This window comes from Mauremys reevesii, linkage group 5 (genome assembly GCF_016161935.1).
Source record: "Mauremys reevesii isolate NIE-2019 linkage group 5, ASM1616193v1, whole genome shotgun sequence".
Classification (NCBI taxonomy): Eukaryota; Metazoa; Chordata; order Testudines; family Geoemydidae; genus Mauremys; species Mauremys reevesii.
In genome coordinates, this window is record NC_052627.1 from 19,856,129 (window position 1) to 19,878,843 (window position 22,715).

Sequence of the window (22,715 nt, forward strand, 5' to 3'; positions counted from 1 at the left end):
TTGTGATAGGACATTTTGTAGTCAAAATTGATCCAGGGAATGCATGTCACTTGCTCTACGCATCATACTTGTAAAGAGTTATATAGGTAAGTTTAGCAATTTTGCTAGTCATCTACAACCAGAGCCCCTCTTGACTCATGCCAGTGCAGTGGAGTTAGCAAGTGACAGTGAGACCTGTGGATGTGTGCTTTCTAGTGGTCAGAAAACTCTCTGTAACTGATTAGGCACATTTAGTCCCAGCCACCTGGTTTTAGGCCCTACTATGGTCACAGTGCTGAAAAACAAAGACTGGTCTCTTACAACATTTGTCTTTTGAATTTAAGAAAGAAGGACCTAGTGGCAAGGACAACAAAAGTTAACCTACATCATCATAATCATCAGGGCAAATCCTTTCACACTGAGGGCCATGTGAATCGATCTCTAGCTTGGTCTGGTTGGCTGTTCAGTTTATCATTGGCAGTCTTACCATACCATTGAAACTTTTGGCAGGCATGGGATCGCTGACCATATTCCTTCATGTAAACAATTGTAATTCACTTGTTTTCCATCTTAATAATATGTCTGTATCAAGAAAGCCCCCAAAGCGAAACCATTGCTGCTGAAGGCAATTGGTCGGATCAGTTCTGGATATCTTCACTGTTGATTTTTGCCAAGTCACTTAATAAGGAGCAGCTGATGAAGACAGGGAGAATCAAAAATATCAATCCATTGCTTTCAAACTTCCTCAGTGCCTATGTTTCGCAGCTCTATGGTAGAGTTGGTGTAGCCATAGTTCTACAGATCAATAGCTTCATAGTACGCTTCCTCACGATTTCCTTGCAAAGCTTTCTTGAAGGGCCTCTATCATTGTCTATGATTTTTCCCAAGTATTTGACCATTACCACTTGTTCAATATCCTGTCCAGACTGGTTAATACTAAGCTGGCTGTAATTTAAAGATGGATGTTAATGGACAAGGAATTCATTTTCTCTGGAATAATAACCAGACCAGACTGGTCATCATCTGCCGCAATTAACCAAACTGAACCAACAAGACAATGTCATTGGCATATATTGGGCCATCCTGGCAGGCTGTGTGTTGGTGTCTGGAACATCTGAAAGTTAACCTACAATTGTCTGAAATGTACATTCTCCAGCATGACCACTGCTGGGTGTGTAGGCTTAATGTAGCAGATGCTTATAATAAGCAGATTCTTATTGGCAGAACAAGAAGCAATGGTCTCAAGTTGCAGTGCGGGAGGTCTAGATTGGATATTAGGGAACACTATTTCACTAGAAAGGTGGTGAAGCACTGGAATTGGTTACCTAGGGAGGCTGTGGAATCTCCATCCTTAGAGGTTTTTAAGGCCCGGCTTGACAAAGCCTTGCCTGGGATGATTTAGTTGGTGGTGGTCCTGCTTTGAAGAGGAGATTGGACTAGATCACTTCCTGAGGTCTCTTCCAACTCTGATCTTCTATGATCCTATGCTTATGAATATAAGGGAGTTCTAGAAATAGAGGATCCAAGTTATTCTAGTATGTACTCTTTGTGGTGAAACTGTGTCCTCACTTGCAAAGATGGTTCCCTTGCAATGGAACCAATGAAAGATTGATGTGCAAGGGCAAGATTTGGGAGATGCAGGGGATCTGCATCCACTGAATGTCTTGGAACTCAATTCCTTTGGGGCAGGGGCAGGTGGAGAGACAGGTGCTGATGCTTATGCGGATTCTCCTAGCCTTCCACCTATAGAAGTGACATACTGAAAGGTCATAGCATCTACTGAAACCTTATACTTCAAGTGCAACCATAGAGCATCCAGCACATCTCATTTTTAAATCCACAAAGTTAGGCTGGTGCTGGGCTGAAGATAGCAGTGTGAAGGTTTTATGGAAATATGTTTTTTATATCTTGCATACACATTGGTTGTCTAACTATTGACATATGAATGCCTACCACTTATTGTAGTGACACAACCAGCTCTGACAGTGCACCATCAGATTAATTACGCGGCTAGTACCTAGCAATTTCAATTAGGGCAGGTTTGCTAGTGTGTGAAATCTCAATCACTCTGTTACAAGACTCATGCTATATTGCTGCATAGTCAACAAGTCACAATTACAGAAGGTACACACATGGGCTAGGATTTCTGATGGTGCTTAAGGAAATTAGGTATCATAATTCGACAGCATTTGGGTGCCTAACCCACTACAGATGCTTTTGAAAGTCCCCACCATGATCTATATTTGACCTATTTTCACTTGTGCATGAATTCCTGTAAGTAAACTGTAGGGTTGTAAAAGTCTGGCTGGTTGAAGAACATCTGTGTGAGATGATTCTGGCACAGGCTGAATACAGATCATGTAGTAAGTGTTATATCTGAGCAAGAGCTTTAATGGCTTGGATAAGGTCTTTGATCCTGTCTTCGGAGCTGATTCCCAAAGCCCATTAAAATTAATGGGAGCCCTTCCATTGATATTAATGGACTTTGGATTGTGCCCTTTAAGAATAACTGAAGGTACAACTTCTACATCTATCCTTTATAAAAATAAATGTAAGAGGTGGAAGTGAAGTTCCTTTAAGCAAAATATTTTCAGACCTCCCCTTTTATAGGGCAAAAATAGGGGAGGGGAGCTGCCTGTGGCACAAAAGATTTCTCAAATAACTCAGAACAAGTATTAGCTAAATGTTTATTTCCCCCCACTCCCAGGTTCTTTCTGTGTGTGGATGCAAGCAAAGAGCCAGTCTTACTTGTTAATGTAGCTCATTAGGCTTTTGATCATAGGTGCTGTATAAACAAACTAAATGGAATGGGTATTCCAGTGACTTTTGATAGTGTGGCAAAATGCATTGTGGATACTGAGTAAGAAGAATACAAGGGTATTTTAATTAATGCCCCCATAGTTAAGCAGATAGGATAACAAGTTATCCATTCAGATATTGAATGGGGATAGCACAATATTTTCTAGCTTTTCTAAATAAAAGGAAGAATCCAATTTGCCAAGAAATGATCTCAGTAACAGTGAGAATCCAGCATAACCTTAGATTTTGGGATTGCTAGTCCCGTGGTGCATTTAAAAATAATAATAATAAAAGGAATGCAATGACTCACTTGAAGAAGGTGAGTTACATGGGGGTTTGAGATCATTTGGGATGAAAGTTGCATTTAATTTTATGTAGCTTCTTTTCGTCACAAAGCTCTTTATAAATGTAACACATCTACATAGAAGAATCAATTTGTCCACCAGTGAAATGAAACCACTTTTGGAGTGGAACCATAGCATCTGCTCAATGGGGCACAATGATTTAGGATAGGAAGTGAAAAAGAATTTGGGACCAGATAGTCAGTTACAGCTAAGGCAAGCACAGCACTGTTCAGGAGGAGCATCCAAAGGGCAGTTCCTTGGATCCTGAGCCCATTCTATGCCGGGCTGGTCTCTGGCTCTCAAAAGCCTGACGTGTCGGTTGTGGACCAGCAAGGATGTAGAATCTCGTACTGTATCTAACTGAAAAGGCAGGAGGTGTTTTAAGTACTTGGAATGTAATTACTAAAACTGTGAAAATTTTCAGCTAGAATCACAAACAGATCTGAAACCAGCTGGTTTCTAGACAAACCTGTCAATGTTGGCTCAGGCCCATGAAAATGCGGTGGATCGGGACTTGACACTGTTTGGCCCATCCTCTCTCCAGGCATTTTGTGGCTACTAAGTGCTACATTTTATGAGTAATGCCTGTTTAATATACAGATAGGGAGAGAGCGAATGTTTCTCCGCTGTAACTGTCAGGTGGAAACAGTAACACTCCCCCAACCCTCCCGAGAAGAAAATTAAGGGAACAGTGATGTTGCTTCTAAAGAGCCTAGGAAGAGGGCTGCATGCTCCATTAGGCAGAGGAAAAGGGAATGAAATATGACCAGCAGTGGTAGGTAGAGATTGGGTCTGTGACCTCAAGAAAGAGGGCAGCTGGTGAATGTGTGGGAGCATTTCTTAGTTGTATATTCTTTACAACCCGTATCTCCAGGCAAACCCAAGAGGGTTCACTAATAGACAGCCCCAATGAATGGAGTGTACAGGATTTGTTCAGATCTAGTAATTACCTAAACTGGAACTTGACCAGGACAATTGGGCAGATTCTTTCAGAAAATACAAGTTTTATGTTTCATTCAGAAGATGGGTTATTACTCTTAATTTTGTTTATTTAGAAAATGCCATGGCTTTCTGCCTCATGTCTCACAATGGCAAGACACAGTTGGTTATCTTGAGATAATCCCATACTTGGTCATGTGTTGTTTATGTATTCTTTACACCTCTGCTGTCTGTGTCAAAGCCAACACCTGATATTCCTCCAATTTATTTTTATGATGGTGCTGAAGCAGCTGTGAAAACAACTAGTGTGAGTAAGCCAACTGTTGGGTTTCTGATTCAAAGTCTGGATTGTAGTTTTCAGGTTTGGAAAGTAAAGGAGAAATGTAGAACAATAAAAACCTTTATAAATTTGGTCTCATGGGATTGAATGTAATGTTCCAATTACCAAAAACAAGTCAGCTGACTCACATTTCTACTAATTTCATACAAGAAAGTGGTTTGAAGAATAAGGGAATGGGGGGGGGGGAGAAACTAATTTTGTATTACACTCTTTCAGGGATGTAGCAGTCAATATTTTTTTAAACAAAAAGAATATATCATACCAATGAATATTTTACCTGAAACGATGTTCTCTCTTTTTTAAAAGAACATTGTTTACTCCCAAGCCCCTCATTTACTTTAGTATTATGTGAATAATTTAATGTATACATGATATCTGGCAAAAACACACAGATCAATAAACATTCTTTGTGGCTAGCTAACTGAAATCCATATACCTACTACACGTACATTGGTGTCAGTGCCAACCTAATGGATCTCTTTGGAAAACAAACCAAAAAGAGACAAGAAAGAATGTTTTTGATCCAAGAGTTCAATCATTCTTGATTCTTGTGTTTGGATTCTTGTTTTCAGTGCCTAGTTCAAAAGGACCCTGATCCCCAAGAAACTGCTGTAATACAAATAATTATTACATTTAAACACTTTCTCAGTCTTTTTCACAGGCTGACCCCAAAGCTAGGACTGTAAGGTTAATTTATCAGGTTGGTTAAAGTTGGAAACCATAATTTTCTATACCTGTGTGATGATCAGTAACTCAAAGCTCAAATTCACAATTTTGTTTCTCAGTTTTAGATTGCAGTAGCCTACCCACAATTAAAATACCTTCCCATTAAATATTAGCTAAATAATTTTCCTGAGGATTTAAGTTGGCAAATTGTTCCTTTACAAACACTTTAGCCTGATAAACCACAGTTGCATGTAAGTGATTCCAGCTAAGGCTGAAAAGATATAAATTATGAACATGATACGTTTCCCATGCCTAGAGGGTAATTTCATTTTCATTCTGATAATTGTATCTCCATTTCATAATCACTCCTAATATGCTCATTTAAGTTACACCAGACCTGGAAGCATAACATGCTGTTTTAAAAATGATGGCAGAAAATTAGCTAAAAGCTGAGGTGCTCAAAGAATACTGTTGTATTTCTGGAAGCTGTAGAGGAGGAGAGAGACAGACAGACGCAGAGGGAGCATATGAACACACAAATCTCTCCTGTGCTAGCTTAATTGTTCTGGTTACAAAACTGAAACTAGCAGGAAAGTGAGGCTTTGAGGGTATGCGAGGAGAAAGCACAGAGCCCCCTGAACATTTAAAGGACAGGCACCACATTCCTCCACCCTACTTTAAAAACTTTCCAAACACTCATACATTATTGTTTATGTGGCTAACATGAAACGCTCTATAACCTAAATAAAAGTTGCCGGTGGACTGCATCAGATTTTTACATTGCAAGGGATTATTCTGCACTGGAATAACAACCCACTAACTAAACAACTTGTATATTCCCGCACTCTCTTGGGATAACATGGTGATAGGGTTGAAACTCTGGGCATGTCTACACTTGCCTCCGGAGCAATTGATCCTCCGGGGGTCAATTTATTGTGTCTAATGAAGACATGATAAATCGACCACCGAGTGCTCTCCTGTCGACTCCGGTACTCCACCAGAGTGAGAAGCATAGCCAGAGTCGACAAGGGAGCAGCAGCAGTCAACCTACTGCAGTGAAGACATCGCAGTAAGTAGCTCTAAGTACATCAACTTCAGCTATGCTATTTTCGTAGCTGAAGTTGTGTAACTTAGACCGACATAGCTCGCCCTGCTTTCTCCCCCAGTGTAGACCAGGCTTCTGACTGAAGCTATTCTCAGAGATTTTTTCCCCCCCAACATGAGATAATGTCATTTTCTTAAAATATCCTATTAAAATCTCCTGGATTGCTTTCAGTAGTCACCGGGAGATCAATGCCAATTCTGGGAGACTCCAGGCTAATCCTGGAGGGTTGGCAACCCTACATGGTGATAGTGGTGTGACAGTGTCATGAACAACAGGAACAGTCAGTGAAAAGGAATCAGCAGGATCTAGTACCAAAGATTCTTCCACCAAGTTGTCAAAATTAGGAATTCTAAGGGAAGGAGATTTGATTGGAGGAACAGAAAGTCCTACTTGAACATCCCTGGACTCCTGTAGTAGTCAAGGCTGCAACTGTTCCCTGTGTTTTTATGGAATAGATTTCTGGTAATTATATTATGCATAGTTTAGTATGCAGTGGTGTAATACAGTTCTCCCCCAAGGGAAGTTGGGAATGACAAAGCACTCATGAGTACAATGTAGAGAACCAAGCCTCTTTTGGCAAAAGGTTAGACTAGCTGAACAAACCCAGGGTTTTATTCTCTGACTTCTGATTTATTTGATGATCCATAACTTAACTTCCTAAAAAGCAAAACAGGTGCCTCTGTGATGACCGACCAGTCCTTGTCCTAGTCATGGCATTGTATTAGTTAAGGTTTTGCCCTTTTCTGTATGGTGCTGTATGGGGTTTGATTTCATTTTAGGCTGTTTCAGTACATGTGGTTTTGCATCCTTGAGTTTCACTTGATAATTTGGGTGTATTTGAACCCAGTATATTGAAGGTTGGAAAAAATAAGCTTCACGAGTTTGTTCAGCTCCATGCATTGCATCTGGGTTAATGAGGAATTATTTGACCTTGAAAACTCATCACATAAGCATATATTGCACATGCAAAATCAGTCTAGAAGATTCATGCCCATCCAGACATCAGAAAGTATGGCTTTAAGTTTTGACAAAGATGTTGCAGGCTTTGAAAGAGTTTTACATGAAACTTTTCTAGGTTCATGTCCATGTTCAAGCCCCAGAGTAGCCAAGTTTCTCATGGCTTAAGGTTTTAACTGCAAAAGTTCTGCACTAATTACAACATTTGATAACCGCCCTCCTCCCCACACCCACTCTCTCCCTCCCCTCCTTCCTTCCAATAGGGGATCTATTACATTATGTGGTATACCTAGCAACAATTCTATTTTATGTGTACTACACCTTTACATGTAACAAGCCTTTCTTTGCTTGAAATTTAATGTGGATAAATGTAAAGTAATGCACATTGGAAAAAATAACCCCAACTATACATACAACATGATGGGGGCTAATTTAGCTACAACGAGTCAGGAAAAAGATCTTGGAGTTATCGTGGATAGTTCTCTGAAGATGTCCACGCAGTGTGCAGAGGCGGTCAAAAAAGCAAACAGGATATTAGGAATCATTAAAAAGGGGATAGAGAATAAGACTGAGAATATATTATTGCCCTTATATAAATCCATGGTACGCCCACATCTCGAATACTGTGTACAGATGTGGTCTCCTCACCTCAAAAAAGATATTCTAGCACTAGAAAAGGTTCAGAAAAGAGCAACTAAAATGATTAGGGGTTTAGAGAGGGTCCCATATGAGGAAAGATTAAAGAGGCTAGGACTCTTCAGTTTGGAAAAGAGGAGACTAAGGGGGGACATGATAGAGGTATATAAAATCATGAGTGATGTTGAGAAAGTGGATAAGGAAAAGTTATTTACTTATTCCCATAATACAAGAACTAGGGGTCACCAAATGAAATTAATAGGCAGCAGGTTTAAAACAAATAAAAGGAAGTTCTTCTTCACGCAGCGCACAGTCAACTTGTGGAACTCCTTACCTGAGGAGGTTGTGAAGGCTAGGACTATAACAATGTTTAAAAGGGGACTGGATAAATTCATGGTGGCTAAGTCCATAAATGGCTATTAGCCAGGATGGGTAAGAATGGTGTCCCTAGCCTCTGTTCGTCAGAGGATGGAGATGGATGGCAGGAGAGAGATCACTTGATCATTGCCTGTTAGGTTCACTCCCTCAGGGGCACCTGGCATTGGCCACTGTCGGTAGACAGATACTGGGCTAGATGGACCTTTGGTCTGACCCTGTACGGCCTTTCTTATGTTCTTATGTTCTTATGGGGAAGGCTGTGATGGAATAGAGGACCTTATAGCGTGAGACGTGCTCATCTTTCTCTGTCACGGAGACTTTATGTTGGTTCTTTCTTTGTTGCTTCCCTTTAAACCAAAAGAAGGGCTTGTCGACATGGAGAATTATTCTGGACAAGCTATTGTGCTTTAAACTCACATCTTCCCTTAATCCAAATGAACTGTTGAGTGTGAATAAGTCCTAAATCATCTAGACTGAATGGGCATGTTTTGCTCGTTGTGCATGAAAATGTATATCACATTGTACCTGAAAAGTTGTTTTGTTTCCATCCCTGCTTATTTGCTGTTTAACATGGAACTTACTTTTCATGAAACTTTGGAAACTGGATTATGACTGGCACTGGCATGAAAATAAACAGGTGGATAGTAAAAGCTCTTGTAGGGCATTTTTGTTGTCAGGGCTTATTTGTTTTCTAGCTATGTTGAAAATTGGCAGGCTGCTACTTTTTTGCCCCCCTTTAAAAAGAGAATAATGTGGTTTCTTTTTTTTTCTTTTCCTTCTTTTTTGTCTAAACAGGAGAGTCCATCGGCCTCATTATGGATGAGAACAATGGCTCTGCAGAGAGTCTCCAGCTAAGCCAAGGACGGCACAATGCCATTAAGTGTGGGTGGCTGCGGAAGCAAGGAGGCTTTGTCAAGACTTGGCACACACGCTGGTTTGTTCTCAAGGGGGACCAGCTTTATTATTTCAAAGATGAAGATGAAACCAAACCCTTGGTAAGCGGGGGCTGGGAGGAAGCAGGAGGGTGGGAGGTGAGATAGGGAACTGAAAGAATAGTGGCAGAATTTGGTCCAGTTGGAAGAAACAGGCACCCCAATCTGTAAACGAAAACAGAGTTGGCTTAGGCACTTGGCAAATAATACGGTACTTGTCTAATTTAAATAAATATATGGCTTCCCTCAGATGCTTGGGTCCCAGAGGGTTTGTCTACGCTGCAATAAAATACCATGGCTGGCCTGTGTCAGCTAACTCGGGCTTGCAGGGCTCAGGCTGCAGGGCTGTAAAATTACAGTATAGATCTTCTGTGAACCCAGGGTCCCAGCAAGCTTGAATATCTACACTGCAATTTTATAACCCCACCGTCTGAGCCCCGCAAGCCTGGGACAGCTGACACAGGCTAGCCATGGGTGTTTTATTGCGGTGTAAAGATACCGTAAGACAGGTTTTCTTCATCAGACCATTTTAAAAGTTGCCAACTGTGAGACAAGTCGCAGTAGCAAATTCCTGCTTTTTATGAATCAATCAAGGTGCTTATTTGAGATAAGGTGAATAAGTAAACTATTGTGTATGTAGCTTGCTTGCTACTTAAAAGACTAGCCATATGGATTTCCCCAGCCTTCAAAGTTCACAATCATACCACACCTAAACTCACATTTACTAATATCCATAATGTATAATAAACTGCTGTCTGGAATATGCTCATAATTTACTGTTCCTTAATGGTCATTTATTTTCCTATTTACTTACTACTTTTATAGGCCCTGTTTTATGGTTACAAGTCTCCAGAGTGCCATAAGAAAAGAGTAGATAACTCTGCCTCCCTCCCAGCTCAGAGCAAATCCGAGCATCTGTGATATTAAGTTTCTGCAGACAGAAGAACAATGTTGTAGTATATATGGTCTTAATTTTCTGAGGTCCTCAGCACTTCACAGCTCCCTCTTACTTGAGATTGAGTTCTGTATGATCAGCAGTTCTGTTAATTATGTCCTACATTGATACATATAGACATATACACCTACACTCATATTTTTCATACATGTGGTATATTGCTTAAGATCAGTTTAAATACAGTGTGTGTGTATATAGATTTTTATAGTGTGTTATCTTTAATTCAGTCGTCTGGGATCCTGTATTACATGGGGTATAGAATTTCACCAGTAATTCCTACATCAAGCCCATAACTTGGGTTAGAACTAGAGCATATCTTTCAGAGAGACAGCCAGTCTTGATTCAGGTGTTCTAGAGGAAGCTTCCTGTTGTATAAATCTGAAGAAATGTAACGTTTAAGTAAGGCCCATAGTGAAGCAGTTTATTCTCCTTAAATAACTCTTGGTTTCTCATTTGTGTAATTAACACATTTTAGTTATTTCATATTTCACTAAATATCCTTTTAAAATTCATATTTACAACTTCTCTGTACATCTTTCACTATGCACATTTTGAGATCGTAAATACAAAGCTGCATCTCCATTGACCTTTGTGCATTTCTGGAAGGCAAACAAGAAACCATTTAATGAAATTGCTACAAACCGAAGGATGTTTAAGGAAAGTAAGCTATTCTGTGCCTGAATACAAATCTTAATAATCTGTCTTCCCTAGTTACTTACTTTTCTCCAGAAGACTTAGTCTTACATAGTTCTTTGTTTTGATGCAGCGCTTAAATGATCAGCCTGATTCTGCACTTCTTTATACTTTCCGAATGAAAATACAAAAGTAACTTCCAAACAGATATACAAACTCTTCTTCTAGTTTTTTCCTTCTCCTGTTTTGAGGTTCCCTCCATGACTTCTGTGACCATTCAGTATTTGGTTTTGACTCTGTCTCTGAGGATGGAGAAGTTACTCCCATGAACTCCTCTAATTTCTCCTAGGTTACGTTATATTTATTGCATCTTAAATTATCCCAGGCTCCCTGGGTGCTGAGCACTGTCAATAAACCTTTTGTGCCATCAGCAGATGGTTGTGTGTGTCAGGAAGAATTACAATATTTCTTCCTCTCATTTAGGAAGAAACAAAAATGTATAGCTGGTCAGAGGAAAGGAGAGGTTGAGGAATAACTGCCAAAGTAATGATTTGGCCAGGCCTAGAAGTAGCAAACTGATACCAAATTCTTGAGTCAGAGTATTAGCCAGCTTGCTAAAGTAATTGCTTTAGCCAGAATTTTTAAACTTTGGTGTCTAAATTTAGACTTCTCACTCCATATACAGCCATCTAAATAAAAATGGCCTGACTTTCATAGGTGCCCAGCACTACTAGCTTGTGAGTCGGAAGACAAAAATTCAGTTCCCTGTTTTGCCCCCTGACTCTTCGTGTGTGACTTTGGATGAGTCACTTGGTCTCTCTGGGCCTCAGTTCTCCATTTGTAAAATAGGAATAATAGCACTGCCTTACCTTACAGGTGTGCTGTCAGGATGAATACATTAAAGATTGTGAGGTGCTCAGACACTATGGTGGAGAGACCACATAATTACCTAAGAGAGCTAGACTTAAGTAAGAACTATGAATGCTCAGTTGTTCTGAAAATCAAGCTACTTATGCAGATTCCTAAAGGTAGGCCCCAAAATCTACATTTAGGCATGAATGTCTGAAAATTCTGGCCACTTGACCAGATCCTTGGCCAGTGCAAATCAGTATTGTTCCACTGATTCCACTGGATCTGTGCAAATGGACCCTAACCCAGGATCTAGTCGCCTATCTTCAACACATACAGTAGTTAGTGATCCATAAGAAGTGATAATAAGCTCCTCTTTCTTATAAAGAGACCAATCCTGCAAAATCCACAGCTGACTTTTCTCACCCAGAGTATACTATATTTTTGAGTGAGCCAGGGCTAAAATCTAAGGAGAGTGTTGCTATTTAAATGTAAGAAAAAATGGTGCCATATTGTATTCACAGTTACAATTGCATAAATATAACAAAGCTACTGAAGAGAGGTGAATTCTTATTACATGTAGACTTTTCAAACTTACAGGCAGTCAATAATTATTCTTTTACGGATGCAAATTTTAAAGGATTCTCTAACAAAATAAATTTCGAAATAAGGACACTTTAGTGCTCTCTACATTTATTCCCTCTATTTACTGTTAAAACAGAAAAAACTGGATTTTTTTCTGTACCTGTTTTGTAGAACTGAAGCCCTAAAAACGTCCTGCCTTTACACCATCCTCTAAAAAACACTAACCACAATATTTCAGGACACAGCTTTACTGGGCTGCTAGCTCAAGGCAGTAATAGTAGTGGTAAGGCCACACAGCTTTACCTGGGCAGTTATTCAGTGAGCTATAGCATCAATAACTGCATTAAATAGTGAGAGGCCATAAAATATGTAGTGTATCTCAATGGCTACTACAGCTTCTAAACTTTTATAGGTGAAAGAAATCTGTAAGTTTAATTCTGAAACCTTTGATGCTTCTAATTGAGCTGCTTTTGAGTTTCTTGCCTAAAAGTCATGAGTGATTATAAAAACACCCCATGATAGAGGTAGGAGGGAAAAAAATCTTCAGAAGTATTACTTGTTTAAAAACCCCGTCAATAGTTATGGGAAACTAGTAGACCAGACCAAATTAGGGCTGTTCCAATACCTACTTCGTTGCAGTTTTGAAATATTTCTGAAGCAAATTAGAGTGCTGAAATGTGTCCTGGATTTGATGCCTCAACTGTAACATGTAGTACAATATTCTCATTTAGCTACATAGGAAAGTTATACTGTATGCATTCTGGTATCCAAATTCTCATGACGGTCTGGGAACCCTAGTCTCTATGCTGAATTTGCGGCAGAGGTGTGACGCAAAGAACTTTACTTTAACCACTTACTGTCGTTTAAGTAACAATGCTGTTATCAAATGGAGAGCAGCAACTTCTAAAATAGATTTATCTAACTTTCTCGAGCCTATAATTAAGAAAACAAACACCTGCTGAGAGGAATCCCAATCTGCTGACATAAAGTCATTAACAGATTTTTAGGTTTATTCACACACGCCACTGCAACTCATTTAGAAAATACAACTAAGGAAAAGAACTAATTATTTTTCTTTTTATCTGTTTTCAGTCCAGATAGTGGTGTTTGGGCTGGTGGGTGTGAGGAGAGGGAAAGGGTTTGTGAATGATGCAACTACTTGGCCTGAGTGTCTCTCCCTGTGATTGGAAAAAAAAGCAGCGTACATTTATGGGTCCTGTTGGATAGTACATATAAGTGGTAATTAAAGGTTAGGCAAAACAGTCTCAGCGAACAATTTATTCAACACATTATGCCCTGCAGCAGGTTGGCAGTGTTCCTTACTACACTCGGTCTGATAGCTGGGAATACAGTGTCTGGGAAGACTCATTGCTCCAGGTGGCTTGTTATGCACCTGACAGAAGGGAACTCTCAGGAAGAGAGATAATAAGAGTTTGGAATCCATTGAGGAGGAGCCTGAGTGGAACCAGACCTGAGGAAAAGTATACTTATTTGCTGATATTTTTGTCATTAAGACAAACCCATAAGGGGCTAAGTTTGTTTGCAGTTAGTTGGTTTGGGGAATCATTGTTTGCAAGTCTAAATCATTTGCAAACACTTCAGGTTTTTTGTAAGTTTATTTGCTATTAGTAATTGTTGGGTGAATACTTTCTGCAGATATATTTCAGCGTATGTTTGCTTCCAAATTATTAATTTTGACATTATTGACTATTTATTAGTTGTTTGTACTGCATGTGGAAGGGAAGAAAAGGATGAAGGGCATGTTACATGGTATTGTTTCTATTTCCTGACTGGATAACTGAATCCTTATAAAAGGATAAGCACTTGAGGTGCACATAGTGAAAAATTATTTGTGCACAAATACCTTTGTTAGCAGATAAGTATTGATAATTGCATGAAGAACAGCCATTTCCCAGTATTAGAACAATAACAACCCGTTCATTCAAAAGTTCACAAGGGAAGAACATGGCTTACTAACAGAGTGAAAATTTGGGAAAATATTGGCAAATAACTTTCCCTCCATTCACCCAGTACTGGTGTTAAACTACTGGGGGATGCTAGTCTCTTTTGTGCTTCTGTTCAGGTGTCTATGCACTTAGGTTCTCCACCTACTCCATTTTCTTTCTTTTTTTTTTAAATATTAGCCGAATTAATCCTTAGTTTAACTCCTCTTGACTTGCATAGTGTATTATAATTTTCCAGCAGAAATCAACAGAACTCCACTGGGCAAGCTCAGAATGCATGGACCATTGAGAAAGAAGCCTGTCTGAGTTATACTGTCTACCTTCATTTCTGAAGCCAGTATGGACAGCCATGATTGAGTTTACTATAAAGGCAGTCTGCTTTGCTCATTTCCTCTGATTTTCTTGTTGCTTTATTCATGCCTGGGGAACAGGCAAACCAGTCCTGTATCTCCTGCTGCATCTACTCATGGTGTTGTCAAGTTCTACAGTCTTCCCAGGGAGAGTCGGCAGAAAATTTTCAAATGCTCACCCCCTTAAAACAACTTATAAAGTTAACAATCTTTTGAAATGTGAAGATTTGAGGTGAAATTCTCAAGATAATTTGCCAGTTGTGATTTTTCAGGTTTACAGGAATTGGCTGTTCAGTTATACCCTAAATTCAGTATATTTACAGCAAAAACTATATCACAATTAGAAATCAGTTTCATACTGCAGGGCAGCTTCACAGCATTCCATAAAATAGAATTAAATTCTCTGCAATTATTTTGTCTGCAAATTTCCATTGTTTTTCATTAGGATAAGATTAAATTTGCTGGTAGCAATAGTCCCCTATCTCTGTTTCCTTGTCTCTAAAATGGAGATTATACCAACTCAGGTACTCGACAAGAATGATGGGACAATTAGTTAATGCAAATTCAGTGCATTGACCATGCCGTCCATTATAAATGCCAAATATTATCTTTAGAAGTCCTTCAGTTTTGTGGACAAATAATGTACATCATATTTGTTCTGAACACAGGAATTGAAATCTCATGACAATTAAATAATATTTATGATAAATGGCAGGAACATGTCTGATTACATAGTGTCAGCTCCTCTGCTGTTGTAAACCTATGTCACTTTGAAGTCACTGCAACTATGTTGGCATACATTGGCTGAAGGTCTGATTCAAAGTGTCCCCACACATACACACAGATTACGTAGAAAGGTTGAAGAAAAGGTGCAGTATACGACCATTATTTTTCATAGCCAAGGGCCATGAATTTTCATTGATTCTTTATTATCATCAAACACAACAGTCATTCCCTTATATTGTTTTATCAGTTAGAGTAGCAGCTATCTTTTTGTGTGATGCCCTTGAAATGTCTCAAAGGGCCTTTGGAAGATGGTGTTTTCACTTATTGAAGATGAAAGTAGAGATATAAATAGATTTAGTTATTTATTGTAGACAGAAATGAAAGGGGTAAAAAAATGGATGCAAAGCAGATGAATACAATCTGGAAGAATCACACCAGTTGGGAAGAGATAACTAAATAATTTCTGATAATTCTGAGTAATTTCTCATCTTGGAAATTATTCATTTTTTGGTTAACTTCTTAAGTCTTCTCATTCTTGTATTCCTTGGCCTTTTGTGCTTTGAGACCCAGTCTTGTGCCAGCTCTGAAGGTCAAATATCTTGCTAGAAAAGTGGGTAGCTAAAGAGATCAGCATTTAACATTCTCCATTTCATAATACAGCTGTTGTTAGGATGCAGCTGATTAACAGGCTTTTCCAATTTCTACTCTGTTTTTGACAGAAAATAATGTTTTCCCAGCAATGTCTGAGTAGGCGATGTCTGGATTTAAGACAGGGAGGAGAGGGGTGGCGCCTTCTCAGTGGTGGTGTTTTTGTAGTCTTGCAACTGGCAGTAAGAATCTTTGCAGTGTGATTTTCTTACAGTAGTTTCACTATGTCTCAAACTCTTAAGACTAGCTTTATTGAGTCAAGAAATCAGTCTCCTAGGGTGAAATCAAGAATACAGATGAAGCACTATTGGCATAAGGGCATAAACAGTGATGGGCAAACTCATTTTGAACCCACTTCAGTATTTTGGGCTGGATTTTGGACTTGCACTACTTTTATATCAAGACTAACTCCATTAAGTTGAAGGTCTTAATTCTGGGTTCTAGCCAGTAAAGGAGACTTAAATAGGCATGAACTGGCCACCCAGGAAGCATGTACGGGTGTGATCGGGTGGGGGGGGCAGAAAATGTAGCAGGAACTTCTCTCTGGTTATACTGAGCTGATGCAGCTGCACATAGAGGCTTCTCTAGTTAATTCTGGGGATTGCATCATCCCCAGCAACTTCCAGGATCCAGGAGATGCAAAGGTAATCTCAACCACCCTCTTAAAATCAGGCCCCTTAAAATAGTCTCCAATTAGGCCCTCAAAATCATGACTTGCTACTCACCCATACACAGGGAACCCACTTGTGCTAGTTTAGTTTTGGGGGAACTTTGGTCCCTGGTACATAGTATAGAATTCCCTTTAGCTTACAAGAAAATTGGGCTTACATATTGTATATGTGCAAAGTAGGTACCTGTTTCTTAAACTCTAGTTCATTGTAGCTAGCATAATATCTGTAAAATCATTTAAAGATTGCTGTAACCACAGTCTATATACTTGGTGGTAATCACTTTGGATAGTTAAATTTCATTAGAAAGGTTGTGTAAGTCAAAAATATACATAGTGGTGTTACCTAATACACACAAATGCTCTTTTACGATAATTATAAGTGATTCTCTGTTTTGTTTTGTTTATATGATTGATGTGAATTTTGTGATCAGTTTATAGTTACTGTAGTTTCACAGCTTTCTGACAGAGATTTCATGCAATTCAGGAAAAAGATTAGGCTCTGGCATGTAAATAGAGACTTGTTGGATAGTTTAAATATAATAGAGAGAGAGAGAGAGAGAGAGAGAGAGAAATCCAACCCATGAGATTACAGAAACCAGGAAGTTCCAGAAAGATGTCTTGCAAATTGGATTTAGAAGTGGCTTATTTATGTATGAAATCAACTAAAATGGAATTGAGCATTTTCCAGGCAAGAAAACAAATGAGGGAGTCATAAATCTCAAGAGGAGGTTTCAAACTATTTGTAATAGTGTCAGGACAGTAGCTTCTATTGGCAGCTTTAAATGCCTCTTCAGAACTAGACTGGACAAATGACTAGAAAATGTGCTGTAGAGAGGACTTGTCTGCAGAGAGCTCCTTGTAGGATCAGGGCCTTTGTTTCCTTTGTTGGCTTCTTTTCTACTATTGCCACTTAGTTTTGTGCTCAGGATGATTGTCTGCTCTGAACTGAAACTGTGAACTAATTTCAAATATTCAGGGGTTATAAGGCCAGAAGAAATCACTGTGATTCATCTAGCTAGTGAACCTGATCATGTCTTTTAGAAAAAAATCTAGTCTTGATTTTAAAATTTCCAGTGAAGGAGAATCCACCACCACTCTTGGTAAGTTTTTCCAATGGTTAATTACCCTTACTGTTAAAAATTTGCAACGTATGTCTAGTCTGAATTTGTCTAGATTCAGTCTAGCAGATTTGTCTGCTAGACTGAAGAGCTGTTATCAAATTTTTGTTCCCCATGTAGCTACTTCGACTGTAATCAAGTCACCCCTTAATCTTCTGTTTGTTAAATGAAATAGATTGAGCTCCTTGAGTCTTTTGCTATAAGGTATGTTTTCCGGTCCTTTCGTAATGCCTATGGCCTATATGTGAACCCTTTCTAATTTTCAACTTCCTTCTTGAACTGTGGACACCAGAACTGAACACTTTATTCCAATAGCAGTTGTACCAGTGCCAAATATAGTGCATCTCCCACAAGGCTTGGTAACCTGTTCCAATGGTTAACTGACCCTCACTGTTTGAATTTCTTGACTTTAGCTTCCAGCCATTGGCCCTTGTTATGCTGGTCTGCTGATTGAAAGAGCATTAAACATATGCCCCCTTGTTCACAGGATCATAGCCAAAGCTAGGGAAGAAGTACTAGATTTGAACACTAATCCAAATCTTAAATTTTGGTTTGTGCCCACTTCTGACTAAAACTGAATAATTGTCCTCTAAAATTGGCCTGCAGGTCATCAGATGTCTGTGTATGAGAGGACTGCCTCTTGTGTATAAACTGAATTTTATAAGTCTCTCGCTCTGGCATTAAATATGTACTTTCCATCTGATATAACTTGTGTAAAAATTTCAGTAACAGAGAAGTCCATTTAAGACATCTGTTAGAAGCTAATGGGAAACAGAGTTCAACTGAATTTTTTAATTAAAATAATGTAAAACTTCTAATGGAAGTGTTAAATACATGTTAATATGATAATTACATAAATTGAAACTGAGCCTGCTGATGGGGAAAAATCCTTTCAGCACTGTAGTTCAATATGGATAAGGAGAGAAATTGTGGATAACATTTTTGTGTGCAGTGGAAATTTGCTAATCCACACGCTTTATAATTAGCTTACAAAAATGATGGCCTCTCCCCATTTCTCAGCAGAATTTTAATAGCAGAGTTCAAAGTTCATCCCTCCTACCAGAAGTCACCTAATTCAGGCTTTGTTCAAATACTGAACAGGAGTGGTTGGTGATGAAATATCCAATGGAGGGCTGCTGGGGTGCAACTCAGCTCCTCAGCAAATGTCATTATAAACTACTGGTGTAAAACCAGAGTACCGACATCAAGTTACATCAGTTTAACTGTGATCAGAATGACAACTGCAGCTTCTCTGTTGTATCTTTGAAGAGGTTTTGAGGTGGTGACTCAGTGCAGTCACACATGTCATGGACTGCATTCCCAAACTTCTTTTCCATGCCAGTTTACATAGACCCAGCATGGAGCCCCAATCCAGGACACCCACAGAGCGCCGAGGAACCTGCATATCTTCTTGCTTCGCTTTTTGGCATTTCTATGCAAAAGGTCTACTTACAGGACTAATACCGTGCAGCGGATCTTGGGCTGGGCTTCTGAAGTGGGGTAAACTTCACCTGTGGGGCTAGAGAGATGGCTTGCATTACTTAGAGTTCCATGTTTTTATAAAATATATTGCAGCCCATTCACTAGCATGTACTGATGTATAGGATAATAAGTAATAAAAACTTAACTGCAAAATAAATTGAGTGCATTTCGTAATGCATTAGCCTTTACATGTTTTTGTAATGTATGTTCACTCATTAACTTGAAAAATTCCGTAATTAGAGACAGGCCTCCCAGTCACCACTGCAAATTAGTGAGGTGGTGTTGTAATTCATTAAGGCAGGTATAGCATATCCACATTTACTCTGACAAGAGCAATAGGAGATATTATTTTCAAACCTCCACCACAACACTAAAAAAATGGCATTTGCTGATTCCTCCTATATGATAACTTAAAAGAACAGAAGGCCAATTATAACACTGATCAGGAAGTTCTCTGCACTTGAGAGTGGTATTTCATTTGTGTGTTAATGTATATGAGATTACATTTCTATGCAATCTTCAAGGGAATGTTTAGGCCTGATGGTGAAAACATTGAATTATACAGGAGGGGAGAATTATTTGGAAATGTTTTCAGAAACTGATAGTGTTGGATTAAATAATGTGGGACTTTCCTGAGACTAACAGCATCATTTAGGATGAGGTCCTGCCAGTAATGAGGGAATTTTCAGAAAAGGTGTTTTGTTATCGGTATCTTTGACTGTTAGAAAATGAAAAATGTAACTTGGTTAAAAAATGAATGAAGGAGTATTGCCTTTACCATGGATGCAATGAAAAGGAGCATGTCCTTTGGATCTGTGGCCAAGATTCCCAAAAATGGGTGCTGAACACTAGGCTTTCTTAAATGGCTTGATTTTTCAAAGGCGCTGCGTTCCAACTAACCTTCCTTTCCCCGCATGGCTTTTGATTTTGCATAAACTAGTCAAGGGAGCGGATCACTCTTTTCAATGCATACAGCATGCAAACTTGAAACATGTTCTGGATTTAGACCATCTGTCCCTGATTTAAACTTATTTTCCATTTCCTGAAACATTTGTTGGAGAGAAGAGAAACTATTATACAACATACCTTTCCACTTTTGACATTTAGCCATTTTTTTATGTTTTTTCCCCCTCAGATTATTCATAGCCTAGATTAGTTGAGCACAAGCCCTCTCTTATCTTAAAGTCTAACTTTCTAACCCAGTGTTTGAATGAGTTTCAGATTAGGAAGCAAGAGTTTTTCTGTGTCTGTTTCAGATAACAGAATCTCATTTACTCCTGTACCGTTTTTGTATTCGACATTGAAATAGATGTGGTTTGGTATAGGTTCAGATAAAGGATATGAAAGGCCCATTATGTGCTGAGCTACCTCAATTTCCATTATTGGTGGAAGTTGAGAGCATTCAGTACCAGAGCAGGCTGCAAAGAGAAAAACAATTTGGAATGTTATATGGGAACAGATTAATCTCAGGTAAACTGATATAAATTGACTTCAATAGAGATGCTCTGGTTTTACACCAGTGGCTAATATTAAAATCTAGTTCTTGACAATTTCACAATATAGAGATGGTTCTTAAATATTTTGCTCAATCTCTCACATTAGGTAAAGAAAATTCTGCCATTTTCTTTTAACTCTGATCAGCCTCTATGACAATTATTTACTGCTACTGCACGTTTAGGCAAATTATTGTAGGGACACAGAATCACTACTGTCCCATGACTTAAATTAATACCATTAGACGCATAATTTACTTTTGCAGTAGACATCCAAAAGGATGCTACCATTTAAAAAACTTTAATGTGTAAGGTGAAATGGGCTAGATTAATCCTTCATGTAACAATGTTCACTTCAGTGATATCACTGTGGGAGATGATAAACCCAAAATTCTAAAACACAAGACATTTTGGTTATGTCTTCCTGTTGTGAATGCACAACTCCTAGAACAGTGTCCCTCCCATCCTGACTAGGATCTCTGGGCACTACTGAAATGTGAATGAAAGCATTAAAACCCTATTCAGAAAAGTCATCATTTCTTTAATTGCTACAAATAATTATGCAGTTTGGGCCAAATGAAACAGTCCTTGCTTAGTCCAGTCTCAGGAATACCTCCTGTGGACTTCAGTGCAATGATTTCTTGAGAGTAGTGATCTGGATTTAGCCCTTTGAGGTTAGTTTCTTTAGTGCTTGTACACAGCATAATTTCTCCATTTTTGTTTCCTTTATTGTGACTGCACTAGTCCCCTCCACTAAGCAGTATTTTGTTGTTGTAGCAATTTATACAAATCCATGCATGTTTTATTTCTGGAGAGCTTTTAGTTTTTCATTTTGACTAACTTTTAGTGAAAGAATGCAAAGAATGAAAACCCTAAGAAGGGAGCAGGAAAGGGATTTTCTGGGGACTGCAGTGAATGACATGGGCATGACTGTACAGTAAGTGTCTTCATGTTCATGATTACAAAAATTAATTTTATATTTTGACTCCCTTCCAAACAGGTCTGCACTTGTTTGGGGATGGGGATGGACTCCAAAATCCTACTCGTTATGGGTGATGTATTACAAGTGTGCTCACTGACCAGACACAGTAGTTTTTGTAAGCTAAAGAAGAGGATAGATGATTGTGTGTTAACAGCACTGGTCTGGGATCTGGAGGTGGGGTGGGAGAGACAAATTTCAATTTAATTCATTGTCACTTAAACTCTGTAATTCAGTTGCCCTCCAGACATAGTTCTTCTGTTCCGCCATTTGCCTTTTCTGTCTATTTAGTCTATAGTCTTCAGGAAAGGGTCTCTCTTAATCACATGTTCATGTAGTACCCAGCACCATGGGATCCTGATCTCAGTTGGGGCCTTTATACTGGGGTGCACTAGATCTGTGGTAGTCCAGAGAGCCCTCATTCTCAAATGCTTGATTGGTGGATCGTACTCACATGCTCAGGGGTAAACTTATCACCAGATTTGGGGTTGAGAAGGAATCTTCCCTCAGATCACATTGGCAGGGAGCTTGGGGTTTTTTCCTGCCATCTTCTGTAGAATGGCACATCTCTTACGTTCATCTGGGCATCTGTCACCTAATTGGTTCCCTATCTTTGCACCCCAACCTAGGCATTGCTGGCACCTCCGTCCTTTCCTGTTCTCTGCCTATGGCACACAACTGTTCAGTCTCCTGAGGTCTGAAATACTTCAGTCAAAGCCCAGTTATTGTACTCAATATAGGGGTAACTGGGTGAAATTTAATGTGAGATGCCCGAGTACAGACTTGATGATCTAATAGTTCCTTCTGGCTTTAAACTCTATGAAACTGTGAAGCATTACTGGAAAACAAATAACCCTATTAAAAGGGAAATTGGTGATAGAGGTATTGACTTGTTTAACTTCCACTTACGGAGACACAGAGCCTGAACTTGTAATAATCTGTGGGTGCTCAACCCCTCCCAAGAAGTGCCAGCCCCTGGGAGGATTGGTGCTAGTGCCTGTACAGTATTAGTCTCCTCCCATTTCTGCTATAAATTACCATGGAGGATCTGACACTATACTTCAGAGGACAGTGTCCATAGTCTCTCATTTAGTACAGTATTCTTCACAGTGTGTATTCCAGTTCTTAAGTACAGTATATGGTAAGCTAGCTGCTGCTTCTGAAGCAATATTTTATATAAATTGTGGG

General features: G+C 39.1%; 1 protein-coding gene across 9 annotated transcripts in view; it reads left to right on the forward strand.

Moving 5' to 3' along the window:
* Positions 1-22,715, forward strand: part of ARHGAP24 (Rho GTPase activating protein 24) — a 431,989-nt gene that overhangs the window by 160,293 nt on the left and 248,981 nt on the right. For 7 of the 9 annotated variants that reach the window (XM_039539650.1, XM_039539651.1, XM_039539652.1 and 4 more), the window contains one exon: positions 8,939-9,138. The exons of 1 other annotated variant lie outside the window; for it this stretch is intronic. In XM_039539650.1, the coding sequence (XP_039395584.1) occupies positions 8,959-9,138 (180 nt within the window). In that variant the 5' untranslated portion in view covers positions 8,939-8,958. Of the gene's footprint in view, positions 1-8,938; positions 9,139-22,715 lie in introns of those variants that run through there. One more of the 9 variants, XM_039539655.1, reaches the window with a different exon arrangement.